Source organism: Nothoprocta perdicaria, unplaced genomic scaffold, assembly GCF_003342845.1.
Source record: "Nothoprocta perdicaria isolate Ctin4 unplaced genomic scaffold, notPer1 scaffold_13, whole genome shotgun sequence".
In the NCBI taxonomy this organism is placed as follows: Eukaryota; Metazoa; Chordata; class Aves; order Tinamiformes; family Tinamidae; genus Nothoprocta; species Nothoprocta perdicaria.
In genome coordinates, this window is record NW_020454427.1 from 2980587 (window position 1) to 2996461 (window position 15875).

General features: G+C 36.1%; 2 protein-coding genes across 3 annotated transcripts in view; both read right to left on the reverse strand.

The window, feature by feature from the left end:
* Positions 1-684: 684 nt before the first annotated feature.
* On the reverse strand, positions 685-8368 carry PDCL2 (phosducin like 2). 2 transcript variants are annotated; one of them, XM_026033569.1, is made up of 6 exons: positions 8316-8368; positions 6089-6209; positions 4942-5032; positions 3645-3788; positions 2158-2366; positions 685-1253 (listed from the first exon to the last, which is right to left on the reverse strand). In XM_026033569.1, the coding sequence occupies exons 1-6, from the start codon at positions 8319-8321 to the stop codon at positions 1090-1092; spliced, it is 735 nt and encodes a 244-aa protein (XP_025889354.1). In that variant the 5' UTR covers positions 8322-8368; the 3' UTR covers positions 685-1089. The 2 variants fall into 2 exon arrangements, with proteins under 2 accessions (XP_025889354.1, XP_025889353.1); XM_026033568.1 differs by lacking the exon at positions 8316-8368 and adding an exon at positions 6693-6753.
* A 690-nt stretch (positions 8369-9058) lies between these two features.
* NMU (neuromedin U) overlaps positions 9059-15875 on the reverse strand; it is a 16268-nt gene continuing 9451 nt past the window's right edge. The window contains exons 8-10 of the mRNA XM_026033636.1: positions 10951-11004; positions 9672-9711; positions 9059-9102 (exon numbers count right to left, since the gene is read on the reverse strand). Coding sequence (XP_025889421.1) covers positions 9676-9711; positions 10951-11004 — 90 coding nt within the window. The 3' untranslated portion in view covers positions 9059-9102; positions 9672-9675. The remainder of the gene's footprint in view (positions 9103-9671; positions 9712-10950; positions 11005-15875) is intronic.

Consider the following 15875-nt stretch of genomic DNA (forward strand, 5'->3'; position numbering starts at 1 on the left):
CAGGAAAATAGAGATATTCTGGTGTATCTCTTCACACTCTGCATATCCAGGAGTAGCAGTTTTGTAAAATTATTTTCCCTCTGGAAAAAATTACACTTCAAGCTGCCTCRTGTTAGCTTCTTACTTCGAAGTGGCAGATGCACTATTGACACTGAGATACATCCAGTAATCTCCCTCTCTCTGCAAAATAAATGCTTCTTGTAGTGATTTCTATTTATTAATAGATATTTATTAATAACCTCATTGCGTAAAGTATTAAGTGAACTGTTTGTTCCATTTTTGTTCCTGCATGCTGATGCCATAAAGCAGCTCCTGCATCTAATTAAATCTTCACTAGCACATTGAGACAGTTTTTTTTTTCCAGTTGAGTCACTGGAAAATAACATTAATAGTATGCAATTTGATTTGCTCTTCATAATAAAAATAAAATGCTGAATAAGAAGCTTGGTCTCTTCATTCATTCACATAGTTTCATTTTAGATATCCACAGTGGCACTGTAATCTGTTTTGCTAATTAGATACTTATTTTGTTAGGAAAGAACAAGCAACCCAAGTGTATGTATTACAAAACAGTGAGAAGATTACSCTTGAAATAAGAAAAGATTGCTGCATAACTGTCAAACTAAAACACATATATATATTTATATATATAGTTAATGGATTTAGGGCCAACTCTTGCTTTTGTATCACCATACACAGCGTTCTCCAGCTTTCCAGTGGGAGGAACTGAGAAAGTGGTTTGCAAAGCAGAACTCTATCACAGCCAGTCATTTTACTAAGGGAATTAATTAACTCAAACTTGCATGCATGCTGGAGAAAAGTAGGAAAAAAGTCATCGAGCACAGCCTACCCTCTTCCCTTTTCCAATTCTTTTCAAGCAGGGTTTGTATGAAATGGAGAATCCAGGTTCTCTGTGTCAGTAGGAGCCTCTCTATCTACCCAAAGCTAAATGTGGGGTGTTTATTTATTCAGTGTTCCTCAAAAAGTCAAAACCAAAAGCGTACAAGTGAAACAAGAACTCCTTGTATTGGCACAGGTTTACAAAAGGAAAAAAGAGCTGTTCAGTGCAGATGCACTAAAAATTAGTGCCTAAGTAATGTTTGGTTTCATCACATCCCTGTTTTTGGTATTGGTGTCCTTGTGAGCAGAAATATTTTGCATTGAAAATGTCATCATATCCATAATGTCCTTCTTAGGGTTTTCTTCCAAATCAGTTTTGATTGCTCCAACTTCTGCTAGCTTCCATTCAAGCTCTGCAACCAATGACATTTATTTCAGGAAATGAGTACAAAATACATTTATTCGTAGAACATATAAATCATTTAAAAATTTTAGACAGTTGCTAACTACATTTTCATGTTCAGTTAATCAGAACTGGATAGAAAGGGATAAGTGACTCCCAGGAGACAGCAAAACTGCTCCCTTGTGCTTGGGCAGCAGTGCAATGGCTAGTGCTGGCACGAGACAAGGGAGTCCAGTTTCTTCCTCCCCTCAGTCTGGACACCTTCCAATGTGAAGGAAGATGCTCCAAGCAGGATGAAACTATCCTCTGCCTCCCAGTCATCAGGCAGGTGCAGAAACAGAGGTTTCCTTTTTGAAAGCATCTGGATTTTTTTTTAAGCATAAAAGATTCAAATTTTATCCTTTTTTATTTTTTTTCCTAGAAATACATTATATAGCCTTGTGGTGAGGAATTTGGTTCATTTAGGAGAGTAGAAATTTACTCTTCATGTTTTTCAAGAAAAACTTCCAAATATGAGTTAAATATAAACTGATGCAATACCTATCCAAGGAAATCAGTAACAAGGAAAACTGSAGCCATACTAGAAGATGTTGAAGTGGCATTTAGTGGAAAGGTGGCAGTTGTGAGAATAAATGAACACAAAGATATTAACAGAACCATATATGTAGTTTTAGTACATCAGCTACAGAATATACTTTAATAAAATTAGATCTGATGTAACCCAGAGTACTTAAAAGAGAGAACAGAAGAACAGAGAAGTTTGTAAAGCCTCTACATAAATACACAGACAAGACAATTTTCCTACAAAAATGTTTTAAAATCTTTTCCACCTTTCAGGAATTATTTTAAGTTTTGATGATTATTAACAATCATCAGATTTTCTATAAAGAGAATAATTAAGACTTTTCTCTTACCTTCCACTTTAAGATTTATGCCCCCACATTCAGCTACTCCAATGAACCTGCCTTTGATTTGACCATTTTTATACACAAATATTGTGGGCAAACACGTGTCATGGTAATTCTGAATGCAGCTGTTCACAACAGCTTTGACAAACTTCGCTTCTGGAAACTTTTGGGCTAGCAGGCCAAGATGCTGGTTAACCAGTAAACACATTGGGATGCTAAAAAAAAGAAAAGAGTYTGATGACAATTCCAGTGTAACAATTTGTAAAATAACTAGAGTCAATTACAAAGCAAAGCTCTGAAGAATAAATATACCTTTACATGTTGTTMATCTTTTTCTACTTTAATTTGTGATAGTATTTACAGTATAGATTTTAGTTAGCTATTTTTTAAGAAGAACATTTTGGCTTAAAGAGCTGCTAGGTTAAAMCTTTGAATACATATATGATATATGTCTTTACCAGAAGCTTCAAGCATTATGCTTCAACAGAAGCTTCAAGTATTATGCTTCAATTTTGTTCTTCACYAAGATTTTAAAGCTCATTTTGTCTTTTTTTTCTCCATATTTTAAAGGATTTTTTAAAATTGATAATACAAATTAAATTGTATTTAATTAAATAATTAAAGTAATTTCAATTACTTTCCRGTTCAACATTTAATGACTTCTCCAGTCTTTTAGTACCATCTGAATAACTTCAGGGAAGCCTTTCTGTAGTCATATTATGACCCGCTCACTACTTCAAGTAACTTCAAGTTACTAGTAACTTCAAGTAACTAGTTTGAACTTCCAAGTTCAAAATCAGATAGATCATAGAGACCTCAAAGGGTTCCGGCAGTACCCCCTGGTGGCGAAAGACAGCGAGGGTTGCAGTTCTGGAAAAACACATTTCTTACTTTCTAGCCACAATTGGCATGGGAGATTTGGTRCTCATTCCTAAGGAATTACGAATTTCCTCAGAGACTCATTTTTATTCACTGATGAAGTACTGAGTTGGTCCTCCAATAAGCAAAAAACAAAAAAACAAAAAAACTTCTATTTTGTTTCTTCAGATGTTCAAATTCTATTAAATTGTATTATTGTAATTTGAACAATTTCATTTGATTGACCTATTCCTTGCTGCTGGAAAGAAGGCTCCATTCCAGTCAAATAAAAGGTGGGAAAAAAAACGAATATCACCACCTACCACTTCCTCCCAAAGGTCTTAAAAAGAAGGAAAAGAGAAAGCTCTTCTGACCTGAAAAACATTCTGAAGCATTCCATACTAATTCTCAGTGCTTCTGAGATTCAGGACATGGTGATAAGGATAAAAAACTTTTAGTAGAGTGATGAAGGGTGACTGATTAACTCTCTCAAAATGAGTTAACAAATGAAAGTGGGCTCACCCTAGGATCATTTTCCAGGGTTCCATTGGCTCCGAACAACAGCTATTTCAACAAAGCTTATGTGTTTAATATTTCTTGGTATCGCTTTTWAAAAAAAAAATAAAAGGAATTACCTTGATCGATAAAGATGAATTATAACCCAAACATCTTCTGGCGCATTTGTAACTTCCTTCACGTACTGCTCACCACAAATTTCTCTTAGCTCCCCATACTTTTGTCTCCGCTGAAGACGCTTCCATTCTTGCAACCGCTGCTGCCTAATTAAAAAAAAACATTGCTGAAAATTTTTAAATACAGTGAATAGTAAAATAAGTGCATTTGTTTTAATTCCTTTAAAGAAAACGCTTTGAATAATGCTCTCTAATTCATGATCTATTAGTATCAGTAGAATATTTTTGAGTTAGAAAGGTTTCTCTCTATAATTTTTAGTCAATAAGATAGCATTAAAATGTATTTTCTTCTTTTACGAGCATATATTAATGTCAGAATTGGTAAACTTAACTAACAAATGCTACCCAAGTGTTTCGATATGGAGACACAGCAAGAAAAATTAAGGAAAGTGCAGGTTTTTTTTTTTTTTTTTTTTATCATAACGAGATTAATTTGAGCAAGAATTACCAGTACTCTTTGCCTTAATATCATACAATATAATTTTAAATAATTTTTGGAAATGGCATGTTAAGACAGCAGGTGGCAGTCTTTGAATCTAAACCTATTAACTACATAGACAATGAAAAATGTCTTAAATTCACTAACTAAAAAGTTACTGATTTTCCTACAGAAGTAGCTTTATTCTTCTTTAAAAAGTTTAATAATATATTTGCAACATTACTACAGAAAGAATGCATGATAATTTATATCCACAACTTTCACATGATGAATTGGCCTTTCATGAGAACACAGCACGAGGTATAAAGAGTTAACACGAATTATTTTCGTCATTTTAAAAAGCAAAAACACTTAGTATGGATAGTCCAGAGGAAACATTTTAAATATTTTCATCATAGGATTTTCTTTTTCAATTCTGCATGTTCTGCATATCTCATTTTTCTTAGTCACAGTACCAAGCTCTGCAGAAATATCTAATAGTATAGAAGCTCTCAAACAAGCAATGCTTTTCTACATTCCATGGTAAGGTGTATATTCATTGAACTAATGGAGGTCTTTTCCTTTAAATATGCAGCTTTGAGAATAAACTAAATATTTTTAAAGAGAAATACATTTTTAAAATGTCAAAGCAAACTACAGTGTAAATTCCCTCTCTTTGCTATGGTCAGTCAGGAGGAGTTGGGGGAGTTAAACTGCGTGATCTCCAGAGGTCCCTTCCCACCTCGACCACTGTATGATTCCGTGGGCATGTACAGCAGTGATACATACATGAACGTTCTGGCTAGGAATGTCTTACTATACCTGTACATTTCAACAGCTTTTATGTCAGCCTCATCAAAGTCATCTTCAGCTTCCTTTAGTTCTTTAAGATTCATTCTCTCATAAGGTTTCACTAGGAAAAACAAAAACAGTCATCTTTTATTCTCAAAAGGATCTTCAAACACTTTATGTGTTTTTATGAAAATTATTATGCGTATATAGGATTAATGAAAGAAAAAAAATGTAAAAATAATTTCAGAGACTAGTCAATTTTGATATATAGCTTTGTTTAACACAGAAAAAATGAAATTATTAAACCATAACTGATATTTATTTGCTTAGGATTATGCATGTGCTATGTCCTTGGATCCAACTGCACCAACTGTAACTTGCCTCTCATTTTGGAAGTCTGGAACTTGTCAGAAAGTGGGAATTACTACAGAACATTTGAACAAGAGCCTAAGTGGCTCTATGCAAAGCCGCTTGCCTGCAGGAATGAAGCTGCTACCAAGGGTCACAGTTTTACACAGAGATGCTCATCCTGGCTCCTACTACGCTTTTAACTTGCTGTGCTTTGAAGGGAAGCTATGGGTAGCCACAATAATAATTTTCTAATATATACAGAAATCTGTAAAGAAACAGCAAATACATTTTTTCGTACCCACTGGGGACAGGACATGGATGCCAATGGCCAGGTTTGCATAGAAAGGGTACTTGATGTACAGGATTGYGATGACAGATGTAAAGGATTGTGTGTTAATTTGGCTCATAAATCACTACATCTTTCACAGAAATTGAAAATATTAATCATACTAGGAGTCTGCAGTAATGGAAAACAGTTGCAAGAAGAAAAATATTTTGCTGCTGTAAAGGGGGAAAACAGTTTTAATGAAATCCACATGTTCCTACTGAAATACAGCAGTGGATTACTACCAGTTTGTTTGCATGTGAATCTTGCTTATGCTGCCTAGTTCGTTTACTAAAATGCTGTAAATGAGTTATCTGAACATTAATGACAAACATTATGGCATCTGTTATGGTATAGTAAGGTTAATTCAATATCCTTAAAAAAATCAACTGAGTGAAAATAATTAAAATAAGAATATAATTATCATACAGTATTTATGGCTCAAAACGCATTTCTGCAAATACCTCGGCTTTTCAAAAGCTTTTGTTTGATCTCACTTGCCTTCTGCTTCTTTCTGCAAACGTAAAACCATCTCTTCAATTTCATCTTTTGGCTTTTCTTTTGGAGGAAGAATTCCGAAGCGTCTCAACACATCATTCCATTCTGTATCTTCATTTGGATCCTGTTTTGGTATTATGAAACAGAAACAAAACAACGAATTAGTCGCCTATGCCTCTTTTTCAAGCCAAAACTAGCCCCTTTTCACTCTGACATATAGTAAGGCCAACGATTACTATATAACAAAGGTGAAGCATTACTTAGAGTCTGCTATATCTTCATGGACCATTTGCTTCACTATAATGAATTTTCATTTAGCATTTTCCACATCTGGACAGACAATAACAGGGAAAAGATGGAGGGGAAAAAAACACTCAAAATTTAAACATAATCAAACCTATAAGCCTCTGAAATACCTATTCAAATTTCTAAAAGAAATACAGGAACTTTCCTCAGAAATCAAAAGGAACCCAAAACACCACATAAACATACTTAAGGAATAGTCATGTACAAGCATGACTTTTTTATTCATATTTAATATTACAATAACTTTTTATTTTTAATGTATTATTAATATTAATATATTATTAATATCAACATAAGTTACCTGATATAACATGTTGATTTACATCACACGATTCTTTCATGTATATAAGCACATACAAAAAGATAWAGGCTTAAGAATAAGGTATGTGTTGTTGTTCTTTCATTTAAAAGCATAATCCTTTGGAAAAACTAAAAGAGAAGCTCCACATATAATCTTAAAAGAAATAGTTATGAATGGAGTAGGAAAAATCCATATGATTTGCTACAGCTAATGTACTTATGCAAGAAATCCTGTTGTGCTCTCTGTATTACTACAAGTTTTAAATTCTTCACCAAAAAAGTAGTAATCCACAGAAGAAACAAGAAAACAAGAGTGACACAAGTGCATCCCGGCCTCCATACAAATGTTCCCATACATAGGATTTCCTCACTTAGGTGAGGAATAGGGATAAATTCTGAGAATGCAGATTTCTCTCTCTACCAGAAGGATTAGGAAAGATTTTGAGACATAAGCCTCAAAATAATCATAAGTGGACAAATATGTTTCAAAGTCATTTAAGAGAAAAGGACTAGTGAGACAGATAGAATGTGGGTACCTTTAAAATAGAAGACCAGCTATGGCCAGTGTTGGTAGGAAAGATTTCAACATTTTGTGTATTTCTGTACCTAAATTAAATCATCCTAAATTAAGTTTCTCTGCAGTATTTTACTTAAGCAGTATATATAATTTCTACTTAATAAGTCTCAACAGGTTTGTGAAATGATTTACTGACTGTATACTGGGCTTTTTCTAGGTGCTTTTACATGGTGTAAAAGAATTGAATTAATATTGTAGTAACATAACAGAGATGGGTCTCTGAGATAAAACCCAACTCCACTGTGAAGGAATATGAGAAGCTGCCCAACTTCTAACAAATTGATTTAAATCAATGTGTAAGAACCCAGGTGTTTACGTATCTGTTTTAGTGTGCAGTATATGCACACAAGAAATAAATTGTGTGTCAAAAACTTCAGCAGATGTTTGACCATAACTGGCACAGGACTTAAGCAACAGCAAAACGGATCCGACATAAATTTGTTTCAGTGGTGAGAAAGTCAGACTACAGTATTAGTATTAMTGATTTATTACCCATTATGACCCCAATAGTAGGTCCCAATCCCAAGCAAAACTTCTCATGATACTTCTTGTTGCTGCCTAAGGTGACATGAGTCACCACCAGCTTTGCCAGGGTGACAGTCACCTGTATTCAGTCTGGGACCCCTAGGCTGGTAACTTCAGTTCTGGGGCATAAACAACACTTCTAAGCCAAACTTAAATATTAACTTGCAACTTCCTCTTGGGCAAGTGACATGATGCTTTACAGTATACTAAGATTACCCAGTTACCAAAGTGCAGTACTTCACGCTTTTTTTTATGCTTAAAGGATAATAATGATTAAACAAAGGCTATTAATGATTAAGCGCACTCCAGAAACCAAGGTTTTTAAAAATCCCACGTGGCCTCCGTGACGTATTTCCCCGGGAAGCCCCTCGCCCACCGCCTCTCCCGACCCRCCGCCTCTCGCGACCCGCCCTGAGGGGCCGGGAAGGCTTCGCGGCTCCCTCCTTTGGCCGCCCCGAGGGAGCCCTCGCTCCCGCTTTCGTCCCTGTCCTCCTGGCCGCCTCCTCCCGCTCCAGGACCCACCTGCATGGCCGCCCGGGCGCGCGCCCCTCGCGGCGGGAGGGCGTGGCGGCCGTTGGCGAGCGGCGGCCGTTGGCGAGCGGCGGCCGTTGGCGAGCGGCGGCCGTTGGCGAGCGGCGGCCGTTGGCAGGGGAGGAAGGGAGGGGGGCAGCCCCGCCAAGGTTCTAATTCTACGTATTTTTCGTCACTGGAATATTTGTATTTTTTCAAAGCATGGCGCTTTCGCCTAGGATTTCTTCCTCTGCTCCCTTAATTTTTGTCCCAGCACGGTAGTATATGCTGTGGTGGAGCAACAAAAATGTATGTCGTGACTTAGATTTACAGTGGGATTTTACCAGGTGCAAAAGCCTTCGTGGGGCTTCTGTGGGATTGAGCTCGCTCTTAGTCCGGTGGTGAAAGAATAGATGCTGATAAGATCCCAGAAGTCTAACTGCAGACATTTTCATTAAAACAACTCTAACTAAGTGCCTTTATTCAGAACGGAAAATAAATGTGCATAAATAAATGTGCATCTCTGAAGCAATGTCTTTCATATGTATACACTGCGGCGTTTCTACAGTTGCATTAGACAAGTCATAAACATAACACTAGGAAACAAGGAATTTTAATATGCTTTTAATATATCCAAATAAAGAAACATTTCAATTGTTAACTGAATCCAATTTAAGAACATTCACATCCTTGTGATTTTTGAAATGTACATTGGTAAGGAAAATTTTTGTAAAGAAAACAGTATGTCCATGGACTCAGCATTCCTGCAGGATTAGTTCTACATCAGGAATCTAAAATCCTGAAAAAGTAAGAAAAAGCTTTAGCTGTCGATACGACGTAACACTAAATGCTTAATGTATGCTAGAGTGTAAAATGTATTAGATAAGAGATCATCATAATACTGCCAAAGAAGAGCTTGTTTGTGACTCCAAAGTGCTGAATTATTTGAAATTAAACTGGAAAGTCAATGCTTAGTTTCAGTGGGATTTTCTTCTGTGTAAGAACAGAAGGATTAGCCCCAGAATATCAGTTTACTCCCCCAGGTGTATTTGACAAATTCTTCCTGACATACACATATCATTAGTAATTTTCCAAACTATCTACAAATCCGGATGTTTTCTGTTTCCTGCTGCCTGAAACACTTCCAGTTTCTTTGCTGTAGGGAGTGAGTGAGTACCTGCAGCTTCTATTCATTTCAGTGTGAGAAAGGGAATTTAATGGACCTGGGAAAATGTATCTGCAGAAATCTAAGTTAAAGCACAGTTAAAGACTTTCTGCATTAAGCACCATTTTTGAACACAGCTATTTGGCTGTTTATATTAAGATAAACATATTTAAATAGAGATCTTGATTAAAAACATTAAATACCTCCTTAGCGAAAATCCACTGATCTCCTTCCATTGCGTGGCTGAAAGACAAACATCCAAGAAACACTCTGTGAAGCTGASCCTGATGAGTTTCAATAAGAAAGCCCCACAGAGCTCAGTAGATAGAGAAATTCACATATTCCTTGGTTTTGTCACTGTAATCTTCATTAAAGATAACCCTGAGATCCGTTATCATTTAATGCATATCCATCTCACGAGGAAAATTACACAGTAAAATTTCAGCTTTGAAGTTTGAAGAAAGAATTATTTTTGCCTGGTATGATTTTTGAGGCCACAAGGAGTTTGAGACCATTACCCCTCATTCTTTTTGTCTTTACCTAAGATGTGCTTGCAAAGTACTGCAATTGCATTATAAATGTTTGTGGCAATTAACAAACAAATTAAGTTACTTTTGATTATTTTTAATCTGTGTTCTTTAATGTGAGGAGTTTCTTCTTTTTCACCATGGTCATTGCAGTAGAATTTTGCACTACCTGGGAACTTGATTCACTTTCTACCACAGCTTGTAAAAAAGCTCTTGCTGAGCTTAATAAGGAAGGGCTRTTTATTCTGCCATGGTGAATGTATCATGGATTGATTCATTATTTAATGAAGGGTTAACATAACTGATAACTCTGGCCTATCATGAGGTCTGTGAGATCCAAAACTGACACATGAGAAACAGGAGTATACAAACGTGTCTTCTCTTCACTGGGATTAACCAAAATGAAGAAAATCACTATCAAGTCTGACTTGACATTTTTTAACTTAATCCATTTTGCACAAACAGAATGAAAAGGCTAGATGGYGTGAAAGATGGACAGAGTAAGTTCATTCTCATGAGAATTTTTATATCACAGCCTCACAGAATGGTTGAGGTTGGAAGGGACCTCTAGAGATCATCTAGTCCAACCCCCCTGCTCCAGCAGGGACACCTAGAGCATATGGCACAGAGTAGCATCCAGGTGGGTTTTGAAGACCTCCAGATCTTCAAAGATCTCCATATTTACTTTCCAAACTTACTGGTCAAATTACAAGGAAAATGGAAGGTCAGATCCAATATCTTTCTTCGTGCAGTAAGCAAACATGGCATTGTATTTATGTAATATATAAACATACTGTTGAACAATGTTTTAGAAGAATGTTGTATTTTCTAGAGCTTTTCTGAGAATTATACACATAGTAGCCAATGATTTWTTAAGAAATAGCATGGTATCATGTACATATATGTACAAAGCATAAATATGCATATATGTACAAAGCAAAGGAAAAAAACATACCCTGAAGAAAAAGTAGCCTCTACTTTGAATCCCTGCAGGTCCTTGCAGTTCTTCCTGAAAAGGAAGGTATTTCAGGTCAGACCTACTCTTGTAACTGGATGCATACAGAGAGGCTGTTCATGTGGCTATCAAAGCTACTATCAAAGTTCAGTACTGCTGGCCTCTCTTGCCCCTTCAGGCTTGCCAGATGTGTATTTCTCCATGTCAGTAGCAACGAAGCTCCTATTTTCATGTAGAAACTGCCCCAAACCCATGAATGAGGGCCAGATTCCACCTCTAGTTCTGGCTCAGTGCAAGGTGCTTTAGAATTTTATACCAGGAATGAAGAGCAGCCTTCCCCTTTCCAGGTTTCATTACTCAGACCCTACCTGACTGTTCCCATAGAAAAAGACAAAAGACTGTTCCTAAAGACGTAACAGAATTGGTCTTTGCACATGCCAGGAGGAGAAGAATGCAGACCTGCCAAAACAGAAATGCCTGGGCTGCAGCCCATGAGATCCCACACTATTCCCAGAAGCATTTCATGATCACCCCTCCCACATTTAATCCCAAGGAATAGACCGGTACCCATGATATTCTCTCCTGGTCATTTTGCACACATTGAGAAACAACTCTCTGTTCATCCATAYGGGGGGAAGGAGGAGAGAGAGAACAACGAATAAAATAGAAATACCATTTAATTCTAACAAATACAGGACATAAAGTGGCTGACTTTCGTGAGACCTTAATGATTGRCAAATGCATAAGACTGAATCACAGATTTGTCAGTGTATGTATTAAAATCAGCTTATTGGTGAGATGACTGTCCCGGACAAGTAGAAATAGGCCAGCTCAGAAACAACATAACTCGAGTCTGTGCTTAGCAGAACACCACAGCATGTACATGGATTTATTGTATGCTCCCTTAGCAAGGACGGTGTCTCTCAGTTAAAAACTGAGTGCTGTGTCTTAGGTTATGGTCATAAGCAGAGTTATCTAGGGTAGGAATCACTTCATGCTCTATTCTAATGCTTCAAGAATCGAAAAATAGGATGCCACCCATCATTTCCAAACACTTACGATGGACCTATCAAAGAAAGTCAGGCTTAAACTATACATTGCATCATTACTGAGGCTTGCCAAGCTTAATTTTGACTGCATTTTTAATTCATCAGGTATACCACTATACCAAGTCTCTTTGCTGTGTGCAAAATGTCTGCATGATTTTTTATTTGTATTGACCACCTCTTTCTAGCATTACTTAGGTTTGAAATACCTAGATCTACAACTTATTCAATATTCTATTTTTTTCATTACTTAGGTTTGAAATACCTAGATCTACAACTTATTCAATATTCTATTTTTTTATTTATAAAGACTAAAAATTTATCTGTCACTGGGTTTCTGTACATTGCCATTATCTGTATTCTCAGATGACACTCCCAACTGAGTATCTTATGGTAGCTGTTTCAGTATTTTTCTTTCTTTGTGCAATGTATGATGGAAAATAAAAACAGAGAAATAAAATGTGCAACCGTGGGAAGGTAAGGAAATGTTTCTAGAATACAAAGTGAATCAAGAGTACAATTAATAACAGGAATTCTGATTTATCTGATAGACTTCTAGCATGCTAATATGTCATTCTCTACTTCTGCCCAGGCACCTCTCAGAGATGACTACAGAGTTGCCCAATGTGATTTTGTGCCAGGTGTTAGTATTAAAAAAGAACTAAAGCTAAAGCTTGTCGTCATCCTGGCACTTTTCCTTCTAAACTTAAAAGTGTTTGGAGAAATTAAAAAATAACTAATATGTGCTGTAGCATATGTGCATGTATATTCACAAATCTATATTTATCTAGATTTCTATACAGAAATATATATATATACACTTCTTCATTTTGTAGGCCAGATTGCCCAATCATAGAGTATTCCAAAGCAACCAGTCACTTAAAATACATACAGATGGAAATCAAATACCATTAGTGATTATTAAATCACTACTAGTCATTAAATCCGTTAGTGGTTATTTTACATAATGGTCCAAATGCTGCCTTCAATTCAGAATATCTCTAAAATATCAAAAAGCTGGAAGGTCCAACAGAGGAGCAGTCACTCAAAGTCACTCTCCCAAAGAAATAATGACCTTAAAAGTTATGCATGGCCTGAGATATTTAACTCAGCACAGGAACATAACATAGTAATTGCAAGTTAAAGAATCAGTGCTTATTACACTGCAGATTGCTTCAAATTCTAAGTGTTGTTATTTCTATGTGTTAATAATCATGACTATAAATAAGAGAAAGACTAATGGTCTTTAAAAAAATGGCTATTTAAATTAGCTATCGTTTGCCATGATAGAAATACATCATCACACATGCATTTCTAAAATAAAAATCTAACAAAAAAGAAATCTCCGTTAAAATGCTTAATGAAATACCTGTGGCCTTTAGCCACAGAGTTTAATCGGCCTGCTGGGGGTTCATTCAAAATCACTCCAGCATTTTGAGTGTTTATTTCCTTTTGAAAAAATAGTCCTGAAATTATTTTTTCTTAGCCATATGTTAATATTAGTATATGCTTAGGCTTTAAGTCAGATAGTTACTATTCTTCTTTTCCTAAGAATCTGTACTCTGTAAAGAGTATGGACCTTTATGATTTTTTGATGTACAAAATAAGCTTTTGAATTTAATTTCATAAAATAACTCAGCAGCTCTTAAACAGAAGTAATGTATCAAACTTTATGCATTACTTCAGTTATAAACATTGTGAACTTCTTAAAATATAAATATGCAGTCACTTACATGATCCAACTGATATACTCTGCAGAGCCTGTTATTATTATTAGGAGGAGGAGGAGGAGGAAAAATATTCACCAAAGTTTCTCTTTTAAGCTTGGGGGAGAAACTGTTAGCTAAAAATAAAACTTTTACAAAGAGGCAGATTTTTTTTAGAAAATGGTAAGTAGGCTCTTGCTGTTTAGGTTACTGTGTGTTAATTACTGAATTCTATTAGCATTAATTATACCATCAACCTCAGTGGAAATAAACTTAGAATGTGAAATTATTCTTACAAAGGGAATTTATCGGACTTAAAAGCCAATTTGTTTCATATATAATAATTTTATGCCCTGGCATTTTTACTTTCCTTCCAATTCTTTTTCTTACTTGGCATGTATGTTCATTTAAAAGCACAAACAGCAATTACAGGAGTATCTATCAGCATTTAGCTCCAGTAGCTTTTTTTCATTTATGAAAAAAAAGACCATGCCATGTATCAGTACTTCTAAACTTTTCATTTTCTTAATCAATAATTCACCTAATTTTGTTGAAAACAAAGGAGAAACACTTAACTGCATTGAGAAATAACCACACAGTCATCTATCACCACAGTGGCTCATAACAAAGTTAGCCTAAGCAAGCTGTGAATTTGACTTACTATTTTTATTACTTCCAGCCCTCTCTGTCTGTYTGAATGTTAATTTCTGAGAGATTAGAAAACACTGTTTTCTAGCAGAGGTCCACAAGAAATGGGCTGAGAAACACTGAAGGACCCCTAAGGGCTGAGAAATGCTGAACAAGAATATTTCTCTCTTTAAAGGTCAGCCTAGAGCTGAAACCCTTAACAGGTTCAGCAAAGAATTTCCAAAGGAGGTCACTGCCCCACGCTCTAACTACAACCCGATATGTCATTTACAACCTAAATCAAGCCCTCAGATGCTGGGCAGCATCAGGTGAAGGACGACTGCACCTTCTTTGGCCTTGCCCATGTGTTCTCTCTGACCTTGCTAGTGAAGAGATCATCATCTTCTTGTTTCCTCATCTAACCTGAGTCTCTCTTCCTGACCAGTTCGTGACTGCAGTTCCCCTGCTTTTCTTCCAGCTTTTATATTCAGCAGCCTCACTTTTCCTGGTCCTTCTGCTTTCATAACACTGGGTAAAACTACTCTCAGGGACTCCCTGTAGTTCCCCAGTGGGATCCGAGCCAGTATCGGGCATCCTGAGTAGTTTGGGATGCTGGGAACCTACCCAGGAGCGGCTGGGTGATTCAGCCAACACTGAGAGCTTTCTCATCCGTCTTTGACATTGTTTGCTCTAACAAGGCCCTCCTTGTATTTTTAGAATAGGTTGTGTTCTTGAACAATGGTCTCTCCCAACTTGTTCTTGCTTTTTTGTTTCTTGCTACAAGATGATGAATCAACTGTGGATATAGATTTTTTTCTTTAATCAAACTTCACATAACTTCCTGAGATCTCACGGGAGAAAAGTATATGAGATAGAAGTTGCAAACATCATAGGAGCCAAAACATCATAGGAGAAGAGCTACTGGTAACAAACATTATGAATTTTGTGGAGTGAACATAAGTGATAAAGTGCGTTTGGCTGTTGAAGTATTTTCCAGAACATACCTGCAAGTAGCAAAGTAGGAAGGAATGAACAAATTATGAGAAAAGGATTCCCAGAGAAATAGTTTTCCAATTAAGGGAAAAAAAGTCTGTCTAGTGAACGATCAAAAATAAGAAAATATTTTTAAAAAAAATGTATTTCATACAAAATAGTTATTACTGGTATATGCATTTTCACAGAAACATGGCTTTCAGGATTGGTTCTTAACAAGAATATAAAAAATCTGTTAAACTCTGCCTGTATCTATCAAATACCAAACAACAGTCAACATTTCAAAAAGTAAGAAAAAGTCCAGAAACAATTTAATAATAATAATGTTTCCTCCCTGAGTGCTAGGTATGGGTCTGAAAACATATTCTCCAGCTTGCAAAATATCCTTCCTAAGACAGACCCAAATCATGAGCTCCCTCATTCATTAGAAAAACAAACAAACAAACAAACAAAAACCCTAAAATTTACTATTGCTCTTCCTATGCAAAAACAGCCAGTGGGTGCTCATTCTTTAATCCAATACTGGAAACTCCAAAATAAGAGATGTTACTCT